Below are 22,791 nucleotides of genomic sequence, written 5' to 3' on the forward strand. Positions count from 1 at the left end.
TTTTTTCATTTTTATTCGTTGATCATTTTATACTGAATGAATTATACTGAATTTGTTGGACTTTATTGACAATAAGAATTATTTAGATATTCCCAGTAAGTTTCCTTTTCCTGACCTGTGGGAACAAAACTTTGCTCCAGGAGAGCAGGTTTATCCTCTCGATGATTTAATGACTTATTTTCAACATTGGCATCATTCTGTTTGAGTCATCAGTGAACAATAACATTTAAATAATATTTTTAGTGGTTTAAACACGAATTCAGTAAAACATAACTGTTAAATCTACTATTTCCTTACTGTAACGTAGCATTTTGAGAAAAAACAGTGCTTGCAGAAACTGTTATGGAGCAATATCAAACCAGCTATATAATAATGCTCAAAATGCAAAGTCTCTAAAAATTATATGTCAAAAAAAAAATCAGCTAACGCCTTTTTATTCCCGTATACGGGGAGTAGGCAAGGCCATTTAGCCCTATCTAACTTTTGGAGACTGAGTGGGCAGTTCATCTCCACTGGTACCAATCAGAGATAGATGGCCCAAGGCTATCACTAATTAAGCGGTACTCAGTGAAGAGAGACGGCTCAAATGTGCCGCCATCTCGTGGTCCCTAACCCTAACAGAATATATTTAATGTCTGCAAAATAATGTGGGTTCTACGGTCGATTTTCTTGAGTTTACAGGACGAAAAACCCGAGTTTCCGGGAGGAAAAACCTGCTTGCCCGTGCCAGAGATCGACTAACTCGGGAACCGGTCGAAAAAAGGCTTAGAAAAATTTCCTCTAGTCGCCAACTAGACTCGAAACCAAGTCTTCCTTCGTGTGGCCAAGCGCCGTGGTTGGCAAACGCCACATCCACTGAGCTACACAGGCTTCCAATAATCCCAATGCGTTGGCTTTTGGCGAAGTTATGGTCATTTAATAATGACATTAAATGACCATAGCTTAGCCAGTGGCCACTGTATTAAATGACATGAAATGGCATTAGATATAATTTTTAGAGACTTTGCATTTGCATATTCTTGAAAGCGGCTGAATTTTAAGTGTGAAAGAAAGTGAAAGTGGCGGATGTGAAAAGGAATAACTGATTTTTTTTCCTCCTAGAAGCGCCTCCTATGTTTGTTTTAGTTCGTTCTTCAAGACATCATTTTCCTAGCATTTTGTTAATGGTAAATATGTTGTCACAACTAGTCTAGTGGTGTGTGTGTGTAGATGCTGATGAATTCACATCAATTGCCTTTGCATTCCTTAGTGTGTGCTTTGTATTATGGGATACTAAGGCAATTGATGTGAAGTCATTAGCTTTTATATAAAAGTAATCTAGAGGTGAAGATACTTCATGTACAGACACTGTTTGTTAACATTTGGACAAAGGTTTGAACGAGGAATATAATTTCTTGGCATCTATAATTTATAGATGCCATTATTCTGTCGCGCAGAATAATCGGCGTTGCGTTCAGGGCTTAGGCAGAGGGCCCTGTTCGAGAAGTATATTACAGTCTCCATCAAAAGTCAGTGATACTGTGAATGAGCAACACAGAAAGTATAAAATTAATCTTAGAAAGGAATTTTACATAGGCACATGGAATGTCCGAGGTCTACAGATGGGTACTCTTGAGATTGTCTGTAAAGAGATGGATAGGTATAAAATTGACATCCTGGGAATTACAGAGACCAGATGGAATGGAGAAGGTCACTTCAAAAGACAGGACGGTAAGGTAAATATTTACTCAGGTGGTGACTCAAAACATCATGGGGTAGCGGTGATACTAAAGACAGCTCAGGCAAGAATTCTTCTTGATAATAACCCCATTAATGATAGGATACTCTCTATTTGACTTAAGGGTCAGCCTACCAACGTATCAATTGTGGTAGTTTATGAACCCCACACGGATAGGCCTGAAGAAGAGAGCGAGGAACTCTATGAAACTTACAAACTGTTTTGGACTGCCTACCAAGGAGAGACAATGTATATCTTAGGGGACTTAAATGCAAAAGTGGGAAAGAGTATGAGAGTCAGACGAGAGTGTGGCATGTTTGGTCTAGTTGTACGTAACACCCGTGGCGAAAGACTGTTGGAATTTTGCTCGTGCTAACAGATTAGTTATTACCAATACCTACTTCCAGAAACATCCACGACGGACCTATACTTGGAAATGTAATATTGATAGGTCAAAGCACCAGACTGATTACATCCTGGCTCTCCAGCGGTGGCAGTCAAGCATCTCTGATGCGCATACTTGTCCTGGAGCAGATTACAGTACAGACCATCAGCCAGTATGAGACAAAGTAAAACTAAGAATTCGAAGACCTCCAGGTCAGGCACATCCCACTTGATTGGATGTTAGAGTAATTTCTAGTGGATTCACAGAAGAAACATCAACTCGGTTGGATGATTTTTTTGGAAACCAATGAGAAGAACTCACCAGAAATCCTTTTGGAAGGAGTCAAGGTGATAATACAGGATAAAGCGAAGAAGTATCTCAGCCCAATAAGAAGACCAAGAGCCGATGGATATTAGATTCAACATGGGAACTAATCAAAAGAAGGCGATTGGAAAAACAAAGAGACGCAGGGACTGAAGTATACAAGAGATTACACAGAGGTCAGAAGAGACATCAATCAGGACAATTTAAAGTTCTATACCAACAAACGTGAAGAAATAGAGTTCCAGATGAAAAGGCACAATTATAAAAGGATGTTTCATTTAGTTCTTGATTTAAAGCACAAGTTTAAGCCTAAATTGAATGTCGTCAAAGACAGGAATGGATCATTGCTAACAGAAGAGTTGGAAATCAAAACCAGATGGAAAGAATACTGTGAGGAACTGTAGAGCAGAGTGGATAAAGAAAATGTGGAGCTCTCCCACCAGGAAAATTTTGATTTGGAACCTCCTCTACTTAGGCATGAAGTTGAAAGAGCAGTTAAGCAGCTCAACAGCAATAAGGCCCCAGGTGCAGATGAAATCCCAGCAGAGTTAATTAAGGCCACAGGGGACGGAAGTATAAGAGTGTTTCATAGATTGATTACAAGGATATGGGAGACAGGATCATGGCCTAGAGACAGAAGAAGTCAGTTTTCATGCCAGTACATAAGAAAGGTGATATAAAGGCATGCAAGAATTATAGAACTATTAGTTTGATATCTCAGGGAAGCAAAATGTTATTAAAAATCATGCAAAATAGAATTGGGGCCAAAGTTGAGGCAGAGATGCCCGAGGAACAAGCTGGTTTTTGGAAAGGTAAGGGCACAAGACATCAGATCATTTGCCTTAGACAGATCATAGAAAAATATAAAGAATTCAGACCCCTTCTAGTTAATGTGTTTCTTAGACTACTCTAAAGCTTTTGACTGTGTTAAGAATGTGAAACTGTGTGAAGTAATGAAAAGAATGGGTTTTCCTCAACATATTATCAGGTTGATAGCCAACTTGCATAAGGAGCAACAGGCCACGGTAAGAACAGGTGTTGAATTGACTGATTGGCTTCAAGTTAGAAAAGGAGTTAGGCAAGGATGTTTACTTTCTCCTCACTTGTTTAGTATATATGCGGAGGACATCGTGCGTGAAGCTTTGGATGAGCTCAGGACAGGAATTAGGATAGGAGGTAGACTTCTTTGTAATGATATGGAAGAACTAGGACTAATTCTTGACAAAGTTAACAAGATCAGTAATAACAGAGGACTTCAACTCAATCCTAACAAGAAAAAGATTATGGTTCTCAAAGGAAATACAAACAAAGAAGCTCTTGAGAAACAAATGTACCTTAATGGAGAAAGAATTGAGGAGGTCAGCAAGGTTGAGTACCTGGGGTCCATTATTAATGTCCAGAATTGCTGTTCAGAAGACGTCAGAAAAAGGTTAGGAATGGCTAAAACAACAGTCGAGACCTGTCTAAAATCCGGAAGAATGGATCTATCTCCATGGAAACAAAGTTGAGGATTTTGGATGCAGTTGTTTCTCCAATAGTGACTTATGCATGTGACACTTGGAACCTAAAGAAGTCAGATAAGAAACGGATATCTGTTTTTGAGATGTGGTGTTACAGAAGCCTGTTGAGGATATCATATACTAAAAGGCATACAAATGAATGGGTGTTAGAAAAGATCAGCAGAACTTTAAGGCTCTTTAAGGATATTGACAGAAGAAAGTTGAAATATTTTGGACACATAGAAATGATGAAAGGGGAACTTCTCAGAACAGTAACAGAAGGTAAAGTTCCTGGGAAAAGAGGCATGGTAGACCATCAAAGAAATTGATGGATGGCGTGTGTGGAGTGACTGATCTTCAGAGAGTTGAGGGCCGCCAGAAAAGCAAACAACAGGAAGTGCATGGCGAGGACTGGTGTGGTACACCATGAAGCATCGGAGTGACCATACGGCATCTGTATATGCCCAGTGAAGTAAAGAAGAATAATTTATAGTATAACTAAGTGAAAAAATTCGATTGCTGCAGTCCTCCGTGTCAACGCAAATGAAATAAAACGCAGACTTGCTCATGATCTTTTGCTAATAGCTTTGCAAGCATCTAATTCTTTACAGATGCCTTCCAGATTTTTCTGGAAGGCATCTTTAATGCTGCAGATGTAATTGATATGTAATGGTAGTTAGTTTGCGTTTTTGGTGATCTCCTCTTCCTACTACTACTACTGTAATGCTGTGAAAGACGGGGAACTTTATGTTGTTATATTTTTTTAACATAACTGTATGTGGATGCCCCAGACGGCAGAAAAAAGAAACATTGTTCGAATATCTTCACAGAACCCCCGAACCATTCGGTGCAAGGTAAGTTTGAGCTTTGATCCAATAGTTGTGGAAATAGGTAGCTGCTTTGTACTTCGAAGAACAAAGATTGTAACATTATCTGTTGCCATATACGGGTGTATTTTGACTTTTGTATCTTCGCCCCATTGCGGTCCCTTTGCAGTCATCAAACACAATTCAGATGAAAATTATGTTTGAATTATACTAGGGTATATACTTGGTGTTCATGAATGATTTAGAGATGATAAAAGTTAACTTCTTCTGTGTGTACCATTGTTTTCAAATTAATATTCTGAAGCACTTTCTAGCAAGATTGGTTCTGTGCGTTTTGATGGCAAATGAACCTCTTTGATAGATTTAATAAGAAATTTCTTTGAAACATCTTATTTATTAGTGGCTAATCTGCTGAGCTGTTGTTGCGCTGAACTAAAAGGTAAGACCAGAGTACTTAAATTTTGGTCCTGCATATCCTTTTGTGCAAACTCCAGAGAATTCCAATGTTCACTTGCATTTACTAGCAGACTATCAACTTTTTGGGGTTTTATATTTTAAAGACTGCAGAAGCAAGTCATCTGATAGAACTCTTTCACTATGGCACATGAATAAATTTCGAAACACAATAAAATTCTTTCAAAATAAAGATATGAATTCTAAAATAAGTGGCACTATTTGGTGAGCTGAAGTCTTCACGCACTCTAGACGTGAGACAGAGCGACCACCACTAGTACTTTCGCACTAGATCTAGGTACTTTTTAAAATTTTTTAGTGTTCTAATACGTTCACCAACAGATCTAGTAGTTTCTTCCTTCCGAATAATGATAATTTTAATAACTATAATAATAACAACAATATGGGAGTTAGACATATGAGTTTCATATTTTTCTCTTCTCCCACCTCCCCATATGTCACGTTCAGTGACACAAGCATGATTTCTTTTTTTCTCCCCTCTGTTCGCTAACCTTCCCCCCCCCCCCCCCCCCACAAGGTCACATACTTACGCATTCCGACTGGTATTCGCCAATGAAAATGAGCCACCTTTTATTGATTCACAGCGTAATTTGAACCCCATTGAAAAGATAAATCCAGCCGACAAATGTCAGTTTTTAGACAGAAAATGTATATAATATATATATAGAGAATGGCAATTATTGAAGAACTGTAGAAGCATTGGAAAAATGTCAAAAATGCAATTTTTTTTGGAATAAAGTTTTTGAAATGAAAAATGCTGTAGAACAAATGTTTCCCAATTTAACAACTTTAGATAAAGCTGTACTGTGCCTCACGCGTTCATCACCAGCAACTGAAAGAATATTTTCAGCAGTGACAATAAATAAGAATAAAATAAGAAATCAATTCCTTGATGAATGGACTCCTTTTGACAAAAGAAAAAATGAAACATTTTTCAGCTACAGATTTTACTATTTCTGAATAATTAATAAATTTAACAGAATCTGCTAAAAATAATGAATAAATACTCCCAGTGTTTTTCTTGTGAGTGGGAACCCCAGTATATATGTAAATAGCATATTAAATAACTGAAAATTTAAAGTTATAATGTTACATTATTTTAAACACTAAAATGAGACTACAATTATATGGTAAATTAATACACATGTTAAGTGCTAGAGTTACAATTGGGACTTCTGTTATGATAACTGACAATTACAGCTCTTGCACTCTTAGATGACTATAGTGAGTTGAGTTTTGACTTTTTTTTCTTTTCATATTTGTCGTACAGTATTAATTTAGCGGTTTTACATTGAGTTCATCTATGATAATAAGGTATGAATATCGTAAAATGCCCTAAATAGGGTAAAACGAACGCAAATTAAAAATTAGTACTTTTTTTTTCGGATTTAGTACCTTTTTCATGCATAAGTTCATCTATGCATGAATAATTTGCTAATGTACTAAATAATTTAATAATGTACTAAATAATTTTGCTGGGTGGTCACCCTGCGTGAAGACTTCTGCTGCTGAAATGATTATACGACAGATGCAGAAAAAGTTTTTCAGTAGATTGATGCAACAAAGAAATAAGATATGGAGTGATACCACCAAATGATGTATTTAGCAAAGAATTGAGTAATAAACGGTTTTCTTGAAGAGTGCACTGAACCGGTCGAATAGGTTTAAGGGGAAAGTTAACTATACGTTACTGACTTATTTTAAGGACATGTATGATTGATACTATTAGGTAATGATTTCTGTGGTCCTCCCATTCCATGGAGATCCCTAGGTGATGATCATAAAATGTCGGGGAAAAAAGAAAAAAAAAAACGAAGTTCCATTATAAACGTCTCATGTCGAGTTTTGTTTTTGCTCTAGTCGAGAGTTCAATTTTGAGTATTAGTCCCTACTTCTGATGTTTGCAATATGAGTACTGTATTGCAATTTATTTTAACGTGTTTCAATCAGTGGCGCACCCAGAGGGGGGAGGAAAGGGGCCCGGGAACCCCCCAAAGAAAAGGAAAAAACAGTAGAAAATTTTCAAAAATCTTTTCCTAATTAAAATTTTTTTATTTTTATTTTTATTTATGTTGTGTCGTGTCTTCTATTTCTATACTACTTATGAATTAGCGATCACTGCAGATGCTCAATTTGGGTTCTTCCGATGAAGACGGAATTTATTTTTGGTATCTTGCTGTGATTGAACTGTCCTCTCAGTCTCCAAAAGTTAGAGCTAAACGGCCTCACCTACTCCCTGTAAGGCAATAAAAGGAGTTACGAGAGTTTTTTTTTTTTTTTTTTTTTGGATCTGCATGACATCATCAAATCTATAGTATGTTTCGGTTCAGTCATAAGATTAATTGCGTAAGCGTGTATACATATCTTAACGAATAATTATGGTTAATATATTATTATTCTCCCTTTGCTTTGCTATTATTTCAGCTCAGTTAGATTTGAATGTTACCCATAAAAAAATGAGGTTGCCGAAAATGGTATCAAATAATACTATAAACTTTGCAAAACCAAAAAATTTGGTTGAACTAGTCAAACAACTTAATCTCACGATATTACTGGGAAAATTGACGGAAGCGGGGATGACCAATGTTTTAGCCCACGAGGGTGAGTTTTTATAACTTTGGCTCACTGTAACATATTAATGCGGTATTTCGAACAGCGTAGCAGTTTAATTTGTTGATTAACTGCATTAGAAAGGCTTAAAAAATAATATTAGTACAGTGACCTTGCTTATTATGAAAGAGATATATGATAAGCCAAGAGATATGCTATCTGATGAAAACTTCCATATACCTGCTCATCCCACTTCTCACTCTGATATGAAATACATTAAAACGGAGTTGGTCTACTCTTTCAGTCTTCTGGGAAGACTTTCCACTTGGTTTTATTACATTATGGTAATTTAATTCTTCCAGGAGAGCATTGGTGAAGTTGGTCACTGATGTTGGGCATTTGGCATAGCTTGTACTTGGTGTTCCAGTTCATGCCACAGGTGTTTTGATAGGGTTGAGATCGGAGCTCTGTGCATGCCAGTCAAGTTCTTTAACACTCATCTCATCAAACCATTCCTGCACGAACCTCACTTTGAATGGGGACATGACATCGTGTTGATACAGAAAACTGCCTTCACTGAACTGCTGCCATAAAGTTGGAAGCATGGAGTTGTTTAGAATGTCATTATTGGCAGCAGCATTAAGATTACATGTCATTTGAACTAACTAGGAGGTCCAGCCCATGATGCCTCCTTCAATAAACTTCACAGTTGGCACAAATTTAGGCAGGTAGTTCTCCTAGTGTCCACCAAACCCATATTCGTCTGTCAGACTGCCAGATGGTGAAACGTGATTTCCACTTCTCCAGAATCCAAGGTTGTGGTGAGCTTTACATCAATCCACCAGACACTTGATGTTGCCCTTTGCTGATGTTAGGCTTACACTTGGATACGGAAACTCACATTTTTCAACTTTTGCTTACATTTGTGGTGCTGGTAATCACTGGCAGAGGCATTTCAGTATTTAGTAGCAAGTGTTACAACTGAGAACAGGCACTTTGTTCATGCTATATGCTTCAGCACTTGGCAGTCCTGCTGTGTGATTTTATGTGGCCTATCTGGTTGCAGTTGTGGCATTATTGCCGCTTGGCATTCCCTCTTTATGGTAACATTACTTTCATTCTCGTAGAAAGGCTTATACGTTGATTATACATGGTTATTAGCTAACTTAAAGAATTCACAACGTACACTAGAATATAAATTAAATTAAACTTTAATATATATTTCCAATATTTCAGCAATGTCACGTTGCCATCTTCAAAGGAACTTAAAATAAAGACACGTGCATGCAGGCACTACATACAGTAAATGAGGAAGAAGCGAGGAAGCTATTGCTTCTCCTAAAAGTCCTGATGGTGCCCCTTAGCAGGCTATGTAGGTATTCTTGGCTGTTGTTGGGTTGAAGGTCTCCTGATGTAATTCTCCCAAATTTGGGACAGTTTCATGCAACCAAATTTGTTGAGGTTTGGCATGTTTCTTAGGACTGAGGCTGATTCCACGAAAAGTCTTTCAAATTTGAACTTGCTACGGTGTATTATTGTGGCTCTCTTCCACCGTATTCTGTAGCATGTATCCAGAGCATGGTCTGCAAGACCAGAGTGGCTATACTGGTGAAAACGGATGTGTGATTTTATGTGGCCTACCTGGTTGCAGTTGTGGCATTGTTGCTGCTTGGCAAACATTACTTTCAGTTGATTGGGGCAGAAATTTCCCAAAATGAGTTGTTGCAAAGTGGCATTCTATGATAGTGCCATGTTGAAAGCATCTCTAGTGTGGCCCATTTTACTTTTAATGTTTTTCTGTGAAGATTACAAGACCAATACCATGTGCTACCATTTATGTCTGCAATTGTTATGATACATATAGCCATATCTACTATTATGAAGTGGTGTCCAGATATTATTATCAGATAGTATACAACCCTAAAATAGTAACTGCAAAACCTGAATTTCACAGTTAACTTCCATAACATGAAGCTGGTGTGCTGTTCTATAACCTATGTAAAGAAATTATTTTCCAGCTAAGACATTTGTAAAACATGCCATTCACAAGAGTCCAGAAATGATCTTGCTGCTATCCAGAGGAGGATAATTTATTTAATGGGTTATCTCCTCTCCCTCTCATAGGTTCTATTTAATCAGTTTCTTGTTTCATTTCTGCCATTTTTATTATTATTATTATTTGGGACTTTCATGGAATCATTAGACTCATTTTGGGAGGTCCATCTGAAACAACACTAAGTATCATAACATTTGTTAAATGCCACCTCCATTTCATATGGAGGTGGCAGGGTTTTTCTCCTGAAGCCTCGGACATTGTTTTCCAATGACTACAATCTGTTTATGAGTGAGAAATGCATCAAATGGTTTCTTTTACCACTTGGCCATGCATGGCATGAATGACGTACTACAGGTTTCTTAATTTCACTTGTGTATGAATTTTTGTATATTATTTTTCCTCCAAAGGCATATTAGAAAGTGGACAAGTCCAAACAACTAGTGAAATTGATTTTGTCCTCAGTTTGAGAAATTGGAATTGTTCAGTTGTCAGCACTCAACATTAGAAGTGATCATTATATGATCAGCTAATAGTAAGATTCATAAACTAATAAAGGAAAAGAAGAAAAATGAGTCAAGAACCTAAACATAAATGTACATAAACTCAGTGTTAAAAGGAAATTTTACTTGAATTAAATAATGAATTAATTAAATAATTTGTAGATTTTTTTAAATCTGAATTTAGAGGATCATTCTGATATATCAGAAAGTAGTGATGTCATTACCCAGAATTTTTTTGCACTGCTCACTTGAAATAGCTTATACTACAACACAGAAACAAGACATACTTTTTGATGAAACAAGATAGCTTCTGATGAAACAAAGAGAATTGAAACAAACTTCTGAAAGCCTAGTGGTGAATTTGTACAGAAACAATTGAACATAGACTCCAAAAAAAAAAAAAAACTGATGAAAAAGATAAAATAGATGGGAGGTTAACTATAAAATAGAGACAGATATATTGTAGCAAAAGTAATTAAAGAATTTTTCTCTATTATATAAAGATTACAAAACAGTTGTTAAAGATGAAAAAAATTGGATGCCTGAAATCCTGTCAGAAGAAGAATTGGATTGAAAAGTGGAAAATGCAATATGGAAAAGCTGCTGGGAGAGGGTGGAGTCATAGGAGAAGAACTTAAAGGCTGCTGGGAAAAGCTATATAGTCATGGCCATACTATTCATCCTATATCTAAGGAAGAATGATGTATCAAGAGTATGGAGAAATGCTACTGTTATTCTAAAATGCAAAAGGTAAAGGATGAATAGTTATATATATATATATATATATATATATATAAATGGGGCAGGACTAACTATTGCTCCATCAGTCTGCTTTTGGTGATATACAAGTTTTATTTACAAAAGTCATAGTTAATAGGCTTGGTTTGTTCAACTCTAGATCCAGCACTCCCAAAAGAATGGGCAGACTTTAGAAATGGTTCCACACAGTGGACTACATTCAGGTTGTACAGCAAATTATTAGAAAAGCAAATGCATACCAACTCCTATTATATCTTACATTTATTGATTGTGAGAATGTCTTTGATTTGGTAACAATGTTCATGGTACTAGTGATACTACAAAATCAACAAATGGAGGAGCAATATGTAAGCACCACAGATCAGCATACACCAGTGTAGCAGCATCAATTTATTTAAATGGAAACGTCTGCTATCTCTCAGAGAAGCTGAATTATTTACAGTCCAAATAGCCAAAAAGTGACGTATTTCTTTGGGATTTCAGTGTTCACAACTTAGAATGACTTTCTTTCTCAAATTCTACTGACTAAGCTGGCAAAGATAGTGAGATGTTTGCTGTTAGTAATAATCTTTCACAAATTGTTGACCTGCCCATCAGAATACCATATAATCCATTTCCTCAGAGCAGTTGTGCCCATCTAGCGTGGAGATGCAAGGAGCAAATATTGACAATGGTTTTGAAGCAGTATGGTGTGAAGTGGAAGTTGACAGGATGAAATGTTTATTCAAATTGATCTGGCTAATAAGAAAAGGGTGATTATTATTATGGGTGATTTCAATTATGGTAATATAGACTGGAATGAAGAATCAGGAACCAAAGAGAACAAATTTCTTGAGTTTTTATGGGATAACTACCTTAAGCAGTATGTAACAGACCATGCATGGATTAAGGGTCTTGAATTTGATCATCTCATCAGAAGATATTGTTGTAAATGAGGTGTCACATCTTCCTGCAGTTGGTGAAAGTGATTATGAAGTGATCACGTGGGTGGTGGCCAGCCATATCAGGACTTTTCTGAGAAAGGGTTATATGTATAACTATAAGATGGTTATATAACTGTAACTAAAGAGACTGGAATGTGTGTGGAATTATAAGGCAAGTGATTATAATAGTCTTAGATGTCAACTTGGGGAGTTTCATGGAGGAAGGAATTGGAAGGCCGGGATATCATTAGTGCATGGGAAATTATGAAAGAATATTTGTTAGCAGCAATGGTAACTTGTATACCATGAGTGAACAAGAGGACACAATTTGGAGTAAAGTGGATGACAAACAATATTAAACAGGAATTGCATGTGAAAAAGAGGCTGTGGATGAGATATAAGGAGACAGGAGAAGAGAAGATGCATGAAGAGTATAAGACAGAGGCCAAAAGATTGACTAGTATGGTAAGGAAGACGAAACTGGAATATGAGAGGAGATTAGCCCTAAGATCCAAAGAAAATCCTAGGGAATTTTTTAGATATGTGGCCAGTAGGAGGAGAAATGACTGTGGAAGAATGATATTGTGGGATAAAAATAGGAATAGAGTGACTGATGCAGCGGACATAGTAGAATTGCTCAGTGAACACTTTACTGGAGTATTTCATTCTGGAGGAGTCAGTTTTAATGTTTGAGGGATAGGGCAGGTTCAAGGTTTAGAGGTACAGGAGGAGAGTGTGTTTTAAATACTGAGTACTCTAGATGTCAGTAAAGCTGTGGGACTGGATGGTATTTCACCACGAGTTTTGAGAGAATGTGCTAGGGAACTGACAGTGCCTTTGACCTGGCTTTTCAATAAAAGTCTGGCTGCTGGAAAGGTGCCCATGGAATGGAAGGAAGGTAAGATAGTGCAATTGCATAAGGGTGGTAGCAGACTGGAAGTGTCTAATTATAGACCAGTTTGTGTGTCATCAGTAGTTAATAAGATCTTGGAGAAAGTAGTGAATGACCGTATACAGCAATGGGCAGATGAGGGTAATGTTATCTGTGAGAGTCAACATGGATTTGTGAAGAGGTGCTCTTGTTTTAGCAATATGCTAGCCTTTTATAATAAAGTTACAAGAGCAGTTAATGAGAGAAAGGCATATACTGCCATTTTCTTGGATTTAGCGAAGGCATTTAACAGGGTGCCACATGATAAGCTGATATTTAAGTTGCAGCACATGGGTCTGGATGTCAGATTAATCAAACTGGATTCAGGATTGGCTGTCTGATAGGTATCAGAGAGTTGTGTATGGTGGGGCAGTTTCAAGGAAGCAGAGGGTTACAAGTGGGGTCCCATAGGGCTCAGTACTGGGACCTATATTGTTTAACCTTTATATCAATGACATAGCCAGTGGATTGCAGGGGGATATTCAGTTGTTTGCGGATGATGCGAAGCTGGGAAGGATTATTAGTAATAGTGCAGATGTGGTAGCCCTGCAAGAGGATTTAAATAAGCTCGATAGATGGGCAAATGAATGGGGGTGTCAGCAAAATGTAAGGTCTTGAGGTTTGGGAAACATCGATGGGATGCTGCATACTCTATGGGAGGAGTTATACTGGAGGAAGTAGGGGAGACAAGAGATCTGGGATTGATGATTGATAGAAACCTGAAATTTAGGGGACATATTGCAAAGGTGGTGAAGGTAACACAGAGGATTGCTGCAATAATGAGAAGGACACTGACCTGCAGAGATAAAACAGTTATCATTCCGTTGTATAAGACCCTGATCAGACCACACTGGACTACTGTTCTCAGATTTGGTGTCCAGGATTTGAAGGGGATAAATTAACTGTGGAAAGGGTACAAAACCGGATAACAAAGATGGTTTCAGGACTGTACAATGATAGTTATGAGGATCAGCTGAGGGAATGTGGACTGCAGAGTTTGGTGGATAGAAGAAGGAGAAATGATATGATTGAGACTTTTAAACTGTTGAGAGGTGGTTACAGGGTTGACACTGGGGAGTTCTTTCGCTTGGTTGAACAGCGGGAAGGAGTGATGACAAGAGGCCATCCCTGGAAGTTACGAAAGGAAACTGTGCGCAGGAGGGTGAGGAGTGGTTTCTTTGCATGGAGGGTGGTTGAACCATGTAATGCATTGCCTGATGGAGTGGTGAGAACGAGAACAGTCAATGAGTTCAAGGAGTGGTATGATTGACTTTGTGTTTCTTAGGGGGAGACCTCCTCTCAATGAGTCTTTTGACTCCATGGAGGCCTGAATAATAATAATAATAAGGTGGGTGATTATGATATACTTAGGTGACAGCTTGCAGCGATATCATGGAATGAGGAATTGCATGGGAAGGAAATCAGTGCTCTTTGATCTCTATTCAGGAAGTATCTGGCAGAGGCAATGACTGAGTGTATTCCAAAGGTGAGGAGATTAAATAAGGTAGGTGTAAAATGGATGACTGAAGAGGTGAAGCATGTAATCTGGAAGAAAAAGGCATTGTGGAGGTGGCATAAGATTAGTGGAGATAATCAGTTACATGAGGAGTACAAAGAATAAGCAAGGAAGGTAGAAGGTAGCAAAAGTGCAGTATGAGCAGCAGTTAGCAAATTACAATAAAAGAAATCCTAGGGATTTTTTTGATATGTGGCCAATAGAAGGAAAAATATTTATGGGAGGATGATGTTGGTCAGTGATAATGGAAGAATGATAAACAGTGAAGAGGATATAGTAGAGGTGTTTACTGAACAGTTCATTAAAGTATTCCATCCCTGCGATTGTAACATAATACAGAACTTGAGAGCAGTGGGAATGGGGGAGGAACCACTGATGGTGAGTGAGCGAGCAGAAGTATATGAGGAATTGAGTAAACTTGATGTTAACAAGGCTGTGATGTATATCAATGCCACTTGATGGTATATATCACTGCATGTATTGAGGAAATGTTCCTTGGAGTTAAAACAGCTTTATTGTACATTTTTAACACAATTCTTAGATTAGCCCAGTTTCCATAGGAGTGGAAAGATGGCAAAATTGTTTTTCTTCATAAAAGGGGTGATAAAACTAAGGCTTGGAATTATAGGCCAATCTGCTTGTCTGGAGTTGTGGTCAAGGTGAGAAGTTAGTGAAGACAAGGATTCAGAACTGGGTGGACAACAGTGGAATTCTCTTTGATGGACAGCACGGGTTTGCTAAAGGAAAATTGTGTTTTAGCAATCTGCTTACTTATTATAACAAGGTGATGAATACATTGAACAAGGAGGATGCATATACAATAGTATATTTAGATTTTGTAAAGGCTTTCGATAGATTGCCGCATGACAAACTAGTAGTTAAATTGGAACGGATGGGGTTGGATAGTTGTTGAAGTGCATTGGATTGGAGATTAGCTGTCTGATAGGTTTCAACAGGTTGGGGCCATTGTTTAATTTGTGTACCTGTGTTTTGGGGCCATTGTTTAATTTGTGTACCTGACATTGAAAAGGGCTTAAGTGGTAATATACAGTTGTTTTCAGATGATGCAAAGTTGAGTTAAGAAGTGGAGCAGATGCAGCTTTGCAAAAGGACCTAAATAAATTGACTGAATGGGTGAGTGTGTGAGGATGTCAGTTTAATGTTGCAAAGTGTAAGGTTTTGAAATTTGGGAAGCGAAGATGGGATGCAGAGTATCGAATTGATGATGATATTTTAGAGGAGTGGAGGAGATGAAAAATCTGGGGGTGACTTTGGCTAGGGACTGTAAATTTCATGGACATTTTGCTAAAATTGTGAGGACAACATGGTGGATTATGAGAATGATGCAGAAAACACTGATGTGTAGAAGTAAGGATGTTACTTTTGGATGCTACATGGATTACTGTGCACAGATTTAGTTACCAGGTTTTCAAAAGGATGATGGAGAGGGTTCAAAGACAATTGACTAAGTGGTTTCTGGTCTCTGGAATGTGGAATATGAGGACAGATTGAGAGAATACAAATTACACAACCTTGTGGATAGAAGGAAGAGGAGGAGACATGATCGAGACGTATAAGTTGGCAAGGGATAATTCTTATTTATTACTTATTTAATAAATCTTATTTTATAAAGACATTCTCGTTATGCTAATGGAGACGAGTCAGCCATTATACCCATCTTCTTGCTTGTCACTTTCATGGAGTGCGCATGATCACTGAGGGGTTTGATGGGTGATTGACAGCTGATAGAGAGAGCATTCGGTATTGAGGTAACGAGAGAAAACAAGAGAGCTAATGGATGTTTAAGAATGCAGATTGGAGAAATTTTGTTGTTAGAAAGTTTTTAAGTTTTTTATATGACAGTCAGGAGAATATTAATACAAGATTCCGAAAAGGAATCGTAGAACTGTGAATCTTTAAACTGGAGGAGTTGTGACTGTCAACAAGTATTTAGTAAATAAAAAAAGATATTGCAGTCGATGTTCTAATTGAATGTTTGAGGAAGCGCTGATTGGAATGTTTCATCTGTCTTAAGGACTCCTGATCTATTTGTTATTTCTACTGGAAGAGGGCGACAGAATTAGCTTAACTTAGACATGTTGTTTATAAAGTAGTAGAAGAAACTTTTTTCTCCAGTACAAAAATTTATGAATTGTGCATCAAATTAAACTGCAAGAGGTAAAAGTATTTATACTTCAATGAGACAGAAGGAATAATATTGTGTGCTACATAATGGTGATAAGAAAGGATCCTATGGAAAAGAAGAGAATTTTATATTTTTGGAAAAAGCCCTAACAAAGAAACTGAATTGAACATTTTATTGTGAAAACAAGGTGTTTAGTCTGGTAGATGTGAAGTATGTGTTAAACAATCCAGTAATAGAATGAGTCAGAGAATGGGTGATTTTAATATTTTTGGATAAGAAAATCTCCAAAGTGTAGATTTATTTTAGAAGGCTTTGAATCCAGTATTTTGTAGTTATGTAATTTTTATTTCAAGTATATATATTGTTTTAGTTTTATTAAATGTGTATATTTTTTGTATTTGGTCTTGAGTCAGTGATTTTCCAGATTCTAAAAGAAACAGGTAAAAGTCATTGCACCAATCGGAATTGAAACCTTTGTGAAGTAATAAACACTTGGAGTTTAAAAACAGTCTTTATAGAGATGAAAAAAAAAATAAAAGTAATCTCTAATCTCTTTACAACATCCATAGCTTTTTCAGCATCCAAATACTAGAGGGTATTAATCTCAGAGCATGACGAATCAAAGACTCATTGTGGAAGGTCCAACTGTCTTACACACAGCTTGTCATATCATGGCGTAAATACATTCTCTGCAGACACCACACTCTCAGACAATACATCCCAATTATTTACCACTTTTCATGCAAAAACTGTTTCTCGCTCCTTTGCTCACACCCTCCTTATATCTTCCTGGGATGACCTCTTGTTCTTCCCCATCTTCCACCATTCTGTGGAAATTCTCTTCAAAGTTAATCTGCTAAGAACTCTTGAAACTTATGTCTATCATATCACCCTTCCTCCTTCTCCTATCCACTAATCTGTATGAACTTGCTTTCTTATAGATTTACTCTTTCTACTCAGTGCCTCATCTGCAGGTATTTTTATCAGCAGTATTCTATTGACAAACACCATTCCTACACTTTCTCTCAAATCCATACACTCATAAGGATCTGCTAGTCAGCATCCATTCTCTGTCCAGCTCCAAACAAACTGAACCAACCTTCTTGTCTTCCTCTTTCATATCTATGTCTGGAAGAAGAATGAATGAAGTCATCAACAGATTCCTTTATTCTTCTTCTCCTCTCCCTCTCCCTAGATTGACATGCTGTGAATTTTGCAGCCTCTTGGGTGTGGGAATGATATATAAAATCTCTATTGTGAAAATACAGAGACATAAGGTGATACAATTCCTTAAACTATATACAGCATATTTCGAATTATTCTTACTATTAAACCATCATTATTGGATCAAAAGTTCATTGTGTGAGGTCTCTGTCACATGCAAAGCTCATCAAACCATTCCTTAAACTTGTTCCCTATTTCTGCCCTTACCTCACTCTCAGGCAATGCATTCTCTTCACCGCCTGCTATTCATTCAAAGAACCTGCCTCTCACTCCCCTGTGATTGGGGAGGAAAAGGAATCTGTTAATGTGTTTCTTGAAGAGTTGGAAGTTGGATGTGTTGGGAAAATTAGTATTGAGAAAACTATTCCAAAGGACAGTGGTAAATGGAATTATGGAGGAGGATGAAAAGGGTGATTCAGTGGATCTGGAAATGTATTTTATATGGATATTGACCAGCAACTCTCCGTGTTCATACATGATTGTAAATGGAGTCAGTGAGAGAAGGGTTTATCCATTAAGTGAATCTATATCTCTGGATATATAGCATTCTGAGGAGGTGGGGGGATTTCTAGGGCACCACCTCCAAGGTGAGAGCAGTATATTCAAATAAGAATGTAATGTGAAGATTGTTATGTGGTCATAGATAAACTGTCATAATTAAAATGGAATGTAATCTAACTAAAAGTAATTCTTTGAAATCTGGTTAGTCAGTTTGGGTTGGGAAGATTTGCAATTTATAGTGTGTTAGGATGGAGTTGAATAGAATATTATTATTATTACGGGCAACTCCAGAGAGTCGACAGACTCATCGAGGGAGGCCCTAACATCATGTCAAGAACAACTATTCGACATTCACACAGTATCTATCATGTTGATTCTATTTTACATGTGGCGAGCGATTAGATTTTCTGAGACATTATAAACACACACCAAGAAGCGTATGCACTGCGAGAATGTCTGAAAATGGCACCAACACCTTACTAATGAATCAACAAACTCAGCATGCATGTGCACCATTGCGATCTCAGCGCTGCAGTGAAAATATTTAAAAACGGAACTTACTTTCTGGAAAAGTCTTGTATATTTCTATTCTCTCTGTTTTTTTTTTAATTTTTTTTTTTAGTTCTGTATTCTTACTCTTATGTTGTCCTATTTCTAGATGCTTTATGGATTGCACATGGGCCTTCCAAAATCTTGGAACAGTTATTTAATATTAATATTAAATTAAGATTTAATTTAATTTTTTTTAATTTAAGATTTTATTAAATATTAAGATTTAATATTTTTAATATTAAATCTTAATATTATTTTTTAATATTAAGATTTAATATTTTTAATATAAAATGTTCCAAAGAACTGCCTTTTAAGTCAGTTCTTTGGAACATTTTAAGAGCCTAATCAAAAAGGCCCAATTTTCCATAATTAAGGAATTTATTGTGTCATTTGTGTTCTTCTATTCTTATTGGAATTGTATGTCTTGTGTAGGTTAAGTCACAGGTGTTTTGGATTTGGTATACACCTTGGTTAGTATATATCAAAAAAGTTCAGTGCTTTCCTACCTGTTCTTGTTCTGATCCTTTTTCTTATCCTGTCTAAGTTTAGTTAAATGTTTTTCCACTTTTTATAATTCTCTGATCGATTTTCTGATAATTTCTTTTAATCGAGATATTTCTAATGTCAGCTTATCCTCAGATAAATTATCATCATCACTCCAGCAGCACTTTTGTTCATCAGGACAAATGCTCTCCTCAGTAGTAACAACTTGAGCTTTAGACACTTATGACAAGTTTTTGGTGCTATTCTTAAGAGTGTAGTAAAAACTAATAATATTTCTGCAATTATGTTATGAAATGCTGTAGTACAATAATTACACTAAAAAACTACAATAATATACTAAAAATATACCATCAAATCTAAGAAAACACTCAATAAATCAACAAAAATCACAGATCTTTCAGGAGCTTTCTAACAGCATGTCTTTTCACCAGATAGCCTCAAACCTATTCAGCAACTATTCAACACGCCACAGTTCTACTTCCTCCTCACTGATGAACAAAATTCACTAATGAAATTTACTTCCTCTACATTCATTCTTTTGACTATTATCTTCTGGAACAGATTTCCTTCTTTTGTATTTCTAATTCAATACAATCTACGTGTGTTTTCAAATCTTGTTAATGAGTATTTTCTTTCTCCTTAACTTTCTGCCCCTTGCATACTACTATAGGTTGAACAAATTCTCATGGGATTATTATAAGAAAAGAAAAAAAGAAGGAATAAGTGCAGTTTCAATGATTGTAAATGTATTGGAATTTAATGATTTGAGATGTGCAGAATAGAATGCTAACCAGTTCGCGTGAATGATAGAGAATGCAACTATTTGGTACTGAAAAGGGTTCAGATAGGTCTGAGAGCACTTGTTATGTAGATTTAATGTAAATAATTCATAGTATTGATTGAATTATATGAAATTCAGCATAGTTTATTGCTGCCAGTGTTTAATCTTTGTCACACAAACAACGAAGGATACCATTATTAGACTGCAGCTTACACATCAGGACATAAAGGAAGTGGAACATATTAGCCTTATGTTCTAGGAGAAGTATTCTCTAGAGATGCTTATTGTAGTCTTAGTCATAAAGCTTATAGTAGCCATTTTAAGAACTTGTAGAAAGGCTTATGTGTTCATCGTACATTTTGATTAATTTGAACAGTGTAGACGAGAACACAGACTAATAAGAAAACTATTTATTAACTTATTGCTGATATTTTGCTGGTATTATATCCAGCATCTTCAGAGCACAAAAACAATTAGTTACAGTATGTGAAACAACAACAATCTGGTATAACAATGGGACTAGTTTGAACAATTGTAACGTACAACACAAAGACTAAAGTCCTAATTAGGCACCATCTATGTTGAAAAAAAAAAATACTGTTGATCGAAACCGTTGATTTACTAAAGTTACACTTTCCCCCCTGATATATCTGACCTTTTTAAATTCACAGTATATGCAGGTTATTTTACATAGAAAAGGAACATATACCCCCCCCCCCCAGCCAACTTCTACATAGAACACTTCGAAAAGCTAGCTATCAGCGCAGTCACTCACTCTCAAACCAGTGCTTTGGCTATGCTATGTTGACGATGTGCTGGCTATTTGGCCACATGGCCCAGACACATTGGATACATTCTTAGCGCATTTAAATAGCCAACACCCAAAAATTCACTTTATGGAACTGGAAGCTAATGGCTGTCTGCCCTTCCTGGATACACTAATCGCACATCTTCCAGATGTTTCCTTATCATTTTTGATTTATAAAAAACCACACATATAGGGAGATATTTGCACAAACAATCACACCATCATCCATCTGAACAGTATGGTATCCTGAAAACACTAACCCACAGAGCTAGAACAATCAATGGCTATAATTCCCATAAGATAGACAAAATACTGAATGCTTCCCAGAAATCCCCCCCCCCCTTTCCCACTGTCACCCACAGAAGACTACAGCAATGCTGTCACCATCCCGTACATTCAAGGCACTTCTGAAAAGATATCTGGAGTGCTTAAGAAACATCAGCTATGCACTGTATCTAAAATGTATGTCAAATTGGCAACTCTCATCCCTTCACCCAAGGACAGAATCTCTTTTTTATCACATCCAGGAGTCAATGAAATGCCCTGTTCCTGTGATCGAGCCTGCTATGGACAGACAGGAAGAACTGTGGACACCCGCCTCAGTGAACATAAAAAATACATCCAGCACTATCGCTATGGCAAGTTGGGACTAGCAGACCATGCCTTGGATACCCCTGCACACAGGATCAATTAGAAAAAAACAAAAGTACTGCACAGAAGTTGTTATAAGTCAGAGAGATTGTTCTTGGAATCAACAGAAGCCCTGAAACATACTCCAAACCCCAACTGTATGACTATATAAATTTGCCAAAGATTTGGGAGACAGTCATCTTAAGACCTAATTAACACATGCTTTCTCGTTTTTTTTTCTTTTTTTTTTTCCTGCCCATTCTTTGGGCAAGCAGTTCTTAAAATTAGTTCATATATATCCTTATTTATCTAGTTTGGGTACTTCTTCAGAGCAGCTGCAAATTCTAAAAAGTTGGGAAAAATCTTTGGGCAAAGTAGAAGAACAACCAGCATGCATCTATTTGAGGAAAACACATTTGTACACCTCACAACTATACACCATCAGGCATGATCTGACACATTGTCAGATCATGTCCTGGAACACAACCCTTGCAGTCAAACCTTAAAATTCACCAAACTCTACTGTAGCAAGTACAAACACAGAAGACTTTTACTAGAATTGTTAGATGCTCTTAAAAACCATGCCAGCCTAAATAAATATGAACATATGAAGTGTCCCATGATATGGAAAACTTGTAATAAGCTTTCCACCCAGCATCTAAAGCTACAGACAAACATCCATGTTTGTTTGTACCCTTTTATGGCCTTTCAGGCTGCATATCTAACTGGTTTCTCTGTCTTTGTGTTGAATAAGTGTGTACTGTACTCCTTATTGTACTCCCTGGATGACATCTCTTTTGACAGATAAAATAATGGATACATTATTATTACGAGCAACTCCAAGGAGTCCTTAAGTCCTGTGGACACCCGCCTCAGTGAACATAAAAAATACATCCAGCACTATCACTATGGCAAGTTGGGACTAGCAGACCATGCCTTGGATACCCCTGCACACAGGATCAATTAGAAAAAAACAAAAAAAAAAAAGACTCGTCGAGGGAGGTCCTAAACATCATGGCAAGAACTATTCAGCATTTGCTCGGTATCGATCATACTTTGCTTTGAACTCATTCATAGTCATGCCACCCACAACAGATTCTGACAACCTATTCCACTCGCCAAGCAAAAAACCTAGTTTAACAACCTTGTTAACTACACTCTTACTCAGTTTCCATGGATGGCCC

The 22,791-nt window shown here is 36.9% G+C and overlaps 1 protein-coding gene across 6 annotated transcripts in view; it reads left to right on the forward strand.

Annotated features, from left to right (window-relative positions):
• The first annotated feature begins 7,535 nt into the window (after positions 1–7,535).
• The window catches only part of LOC150105369 (transforming growth factor-beta-induced protein ig-h3-like), a 243,775-nt gene continuing 228,519 nt past the window's right edge, over positions 7,536–22,791 (forward strand). For 3 of the 6 annotated variants that reach the window (XR_016548445.1, XM_090394114.1, XM_090394113.1), the window contains exon 1: positions 7,536–7,827. Coding sequence is in view for 2 of the 6 variants with exons in the window: in XM_090394114.1 (XP_090250240.1) it covers positions 7,605–7,827 (223 nt within the window). In the remaining 4 variants the exon portion in view is untranslated. The remainder of the gene's footprint in view (positions 7,828–22,791) is intronic. The other 3 variants (XR_016548442.1, XR_016548443.1, XR_016548444.1) reach the window with 1 other exon arrangement.

This window comes from Typopeltis vanoorti, chromosome 6 (genome assembly GCF_054136105.1).
Source record: "Typopeltis vanoorti isolate ZY-2024b chromosome 6, IOZ_Tvanoo_1.0, whole genome shotgun sequence".
NCBI classification, from domain to species: domain Eukaryota; kingdom Metazoa; phylum Arthropoda; class Arachnida; order Uropygi; family Thelyphonidae; genus Typopeltis; species Typopeltis vanoorti.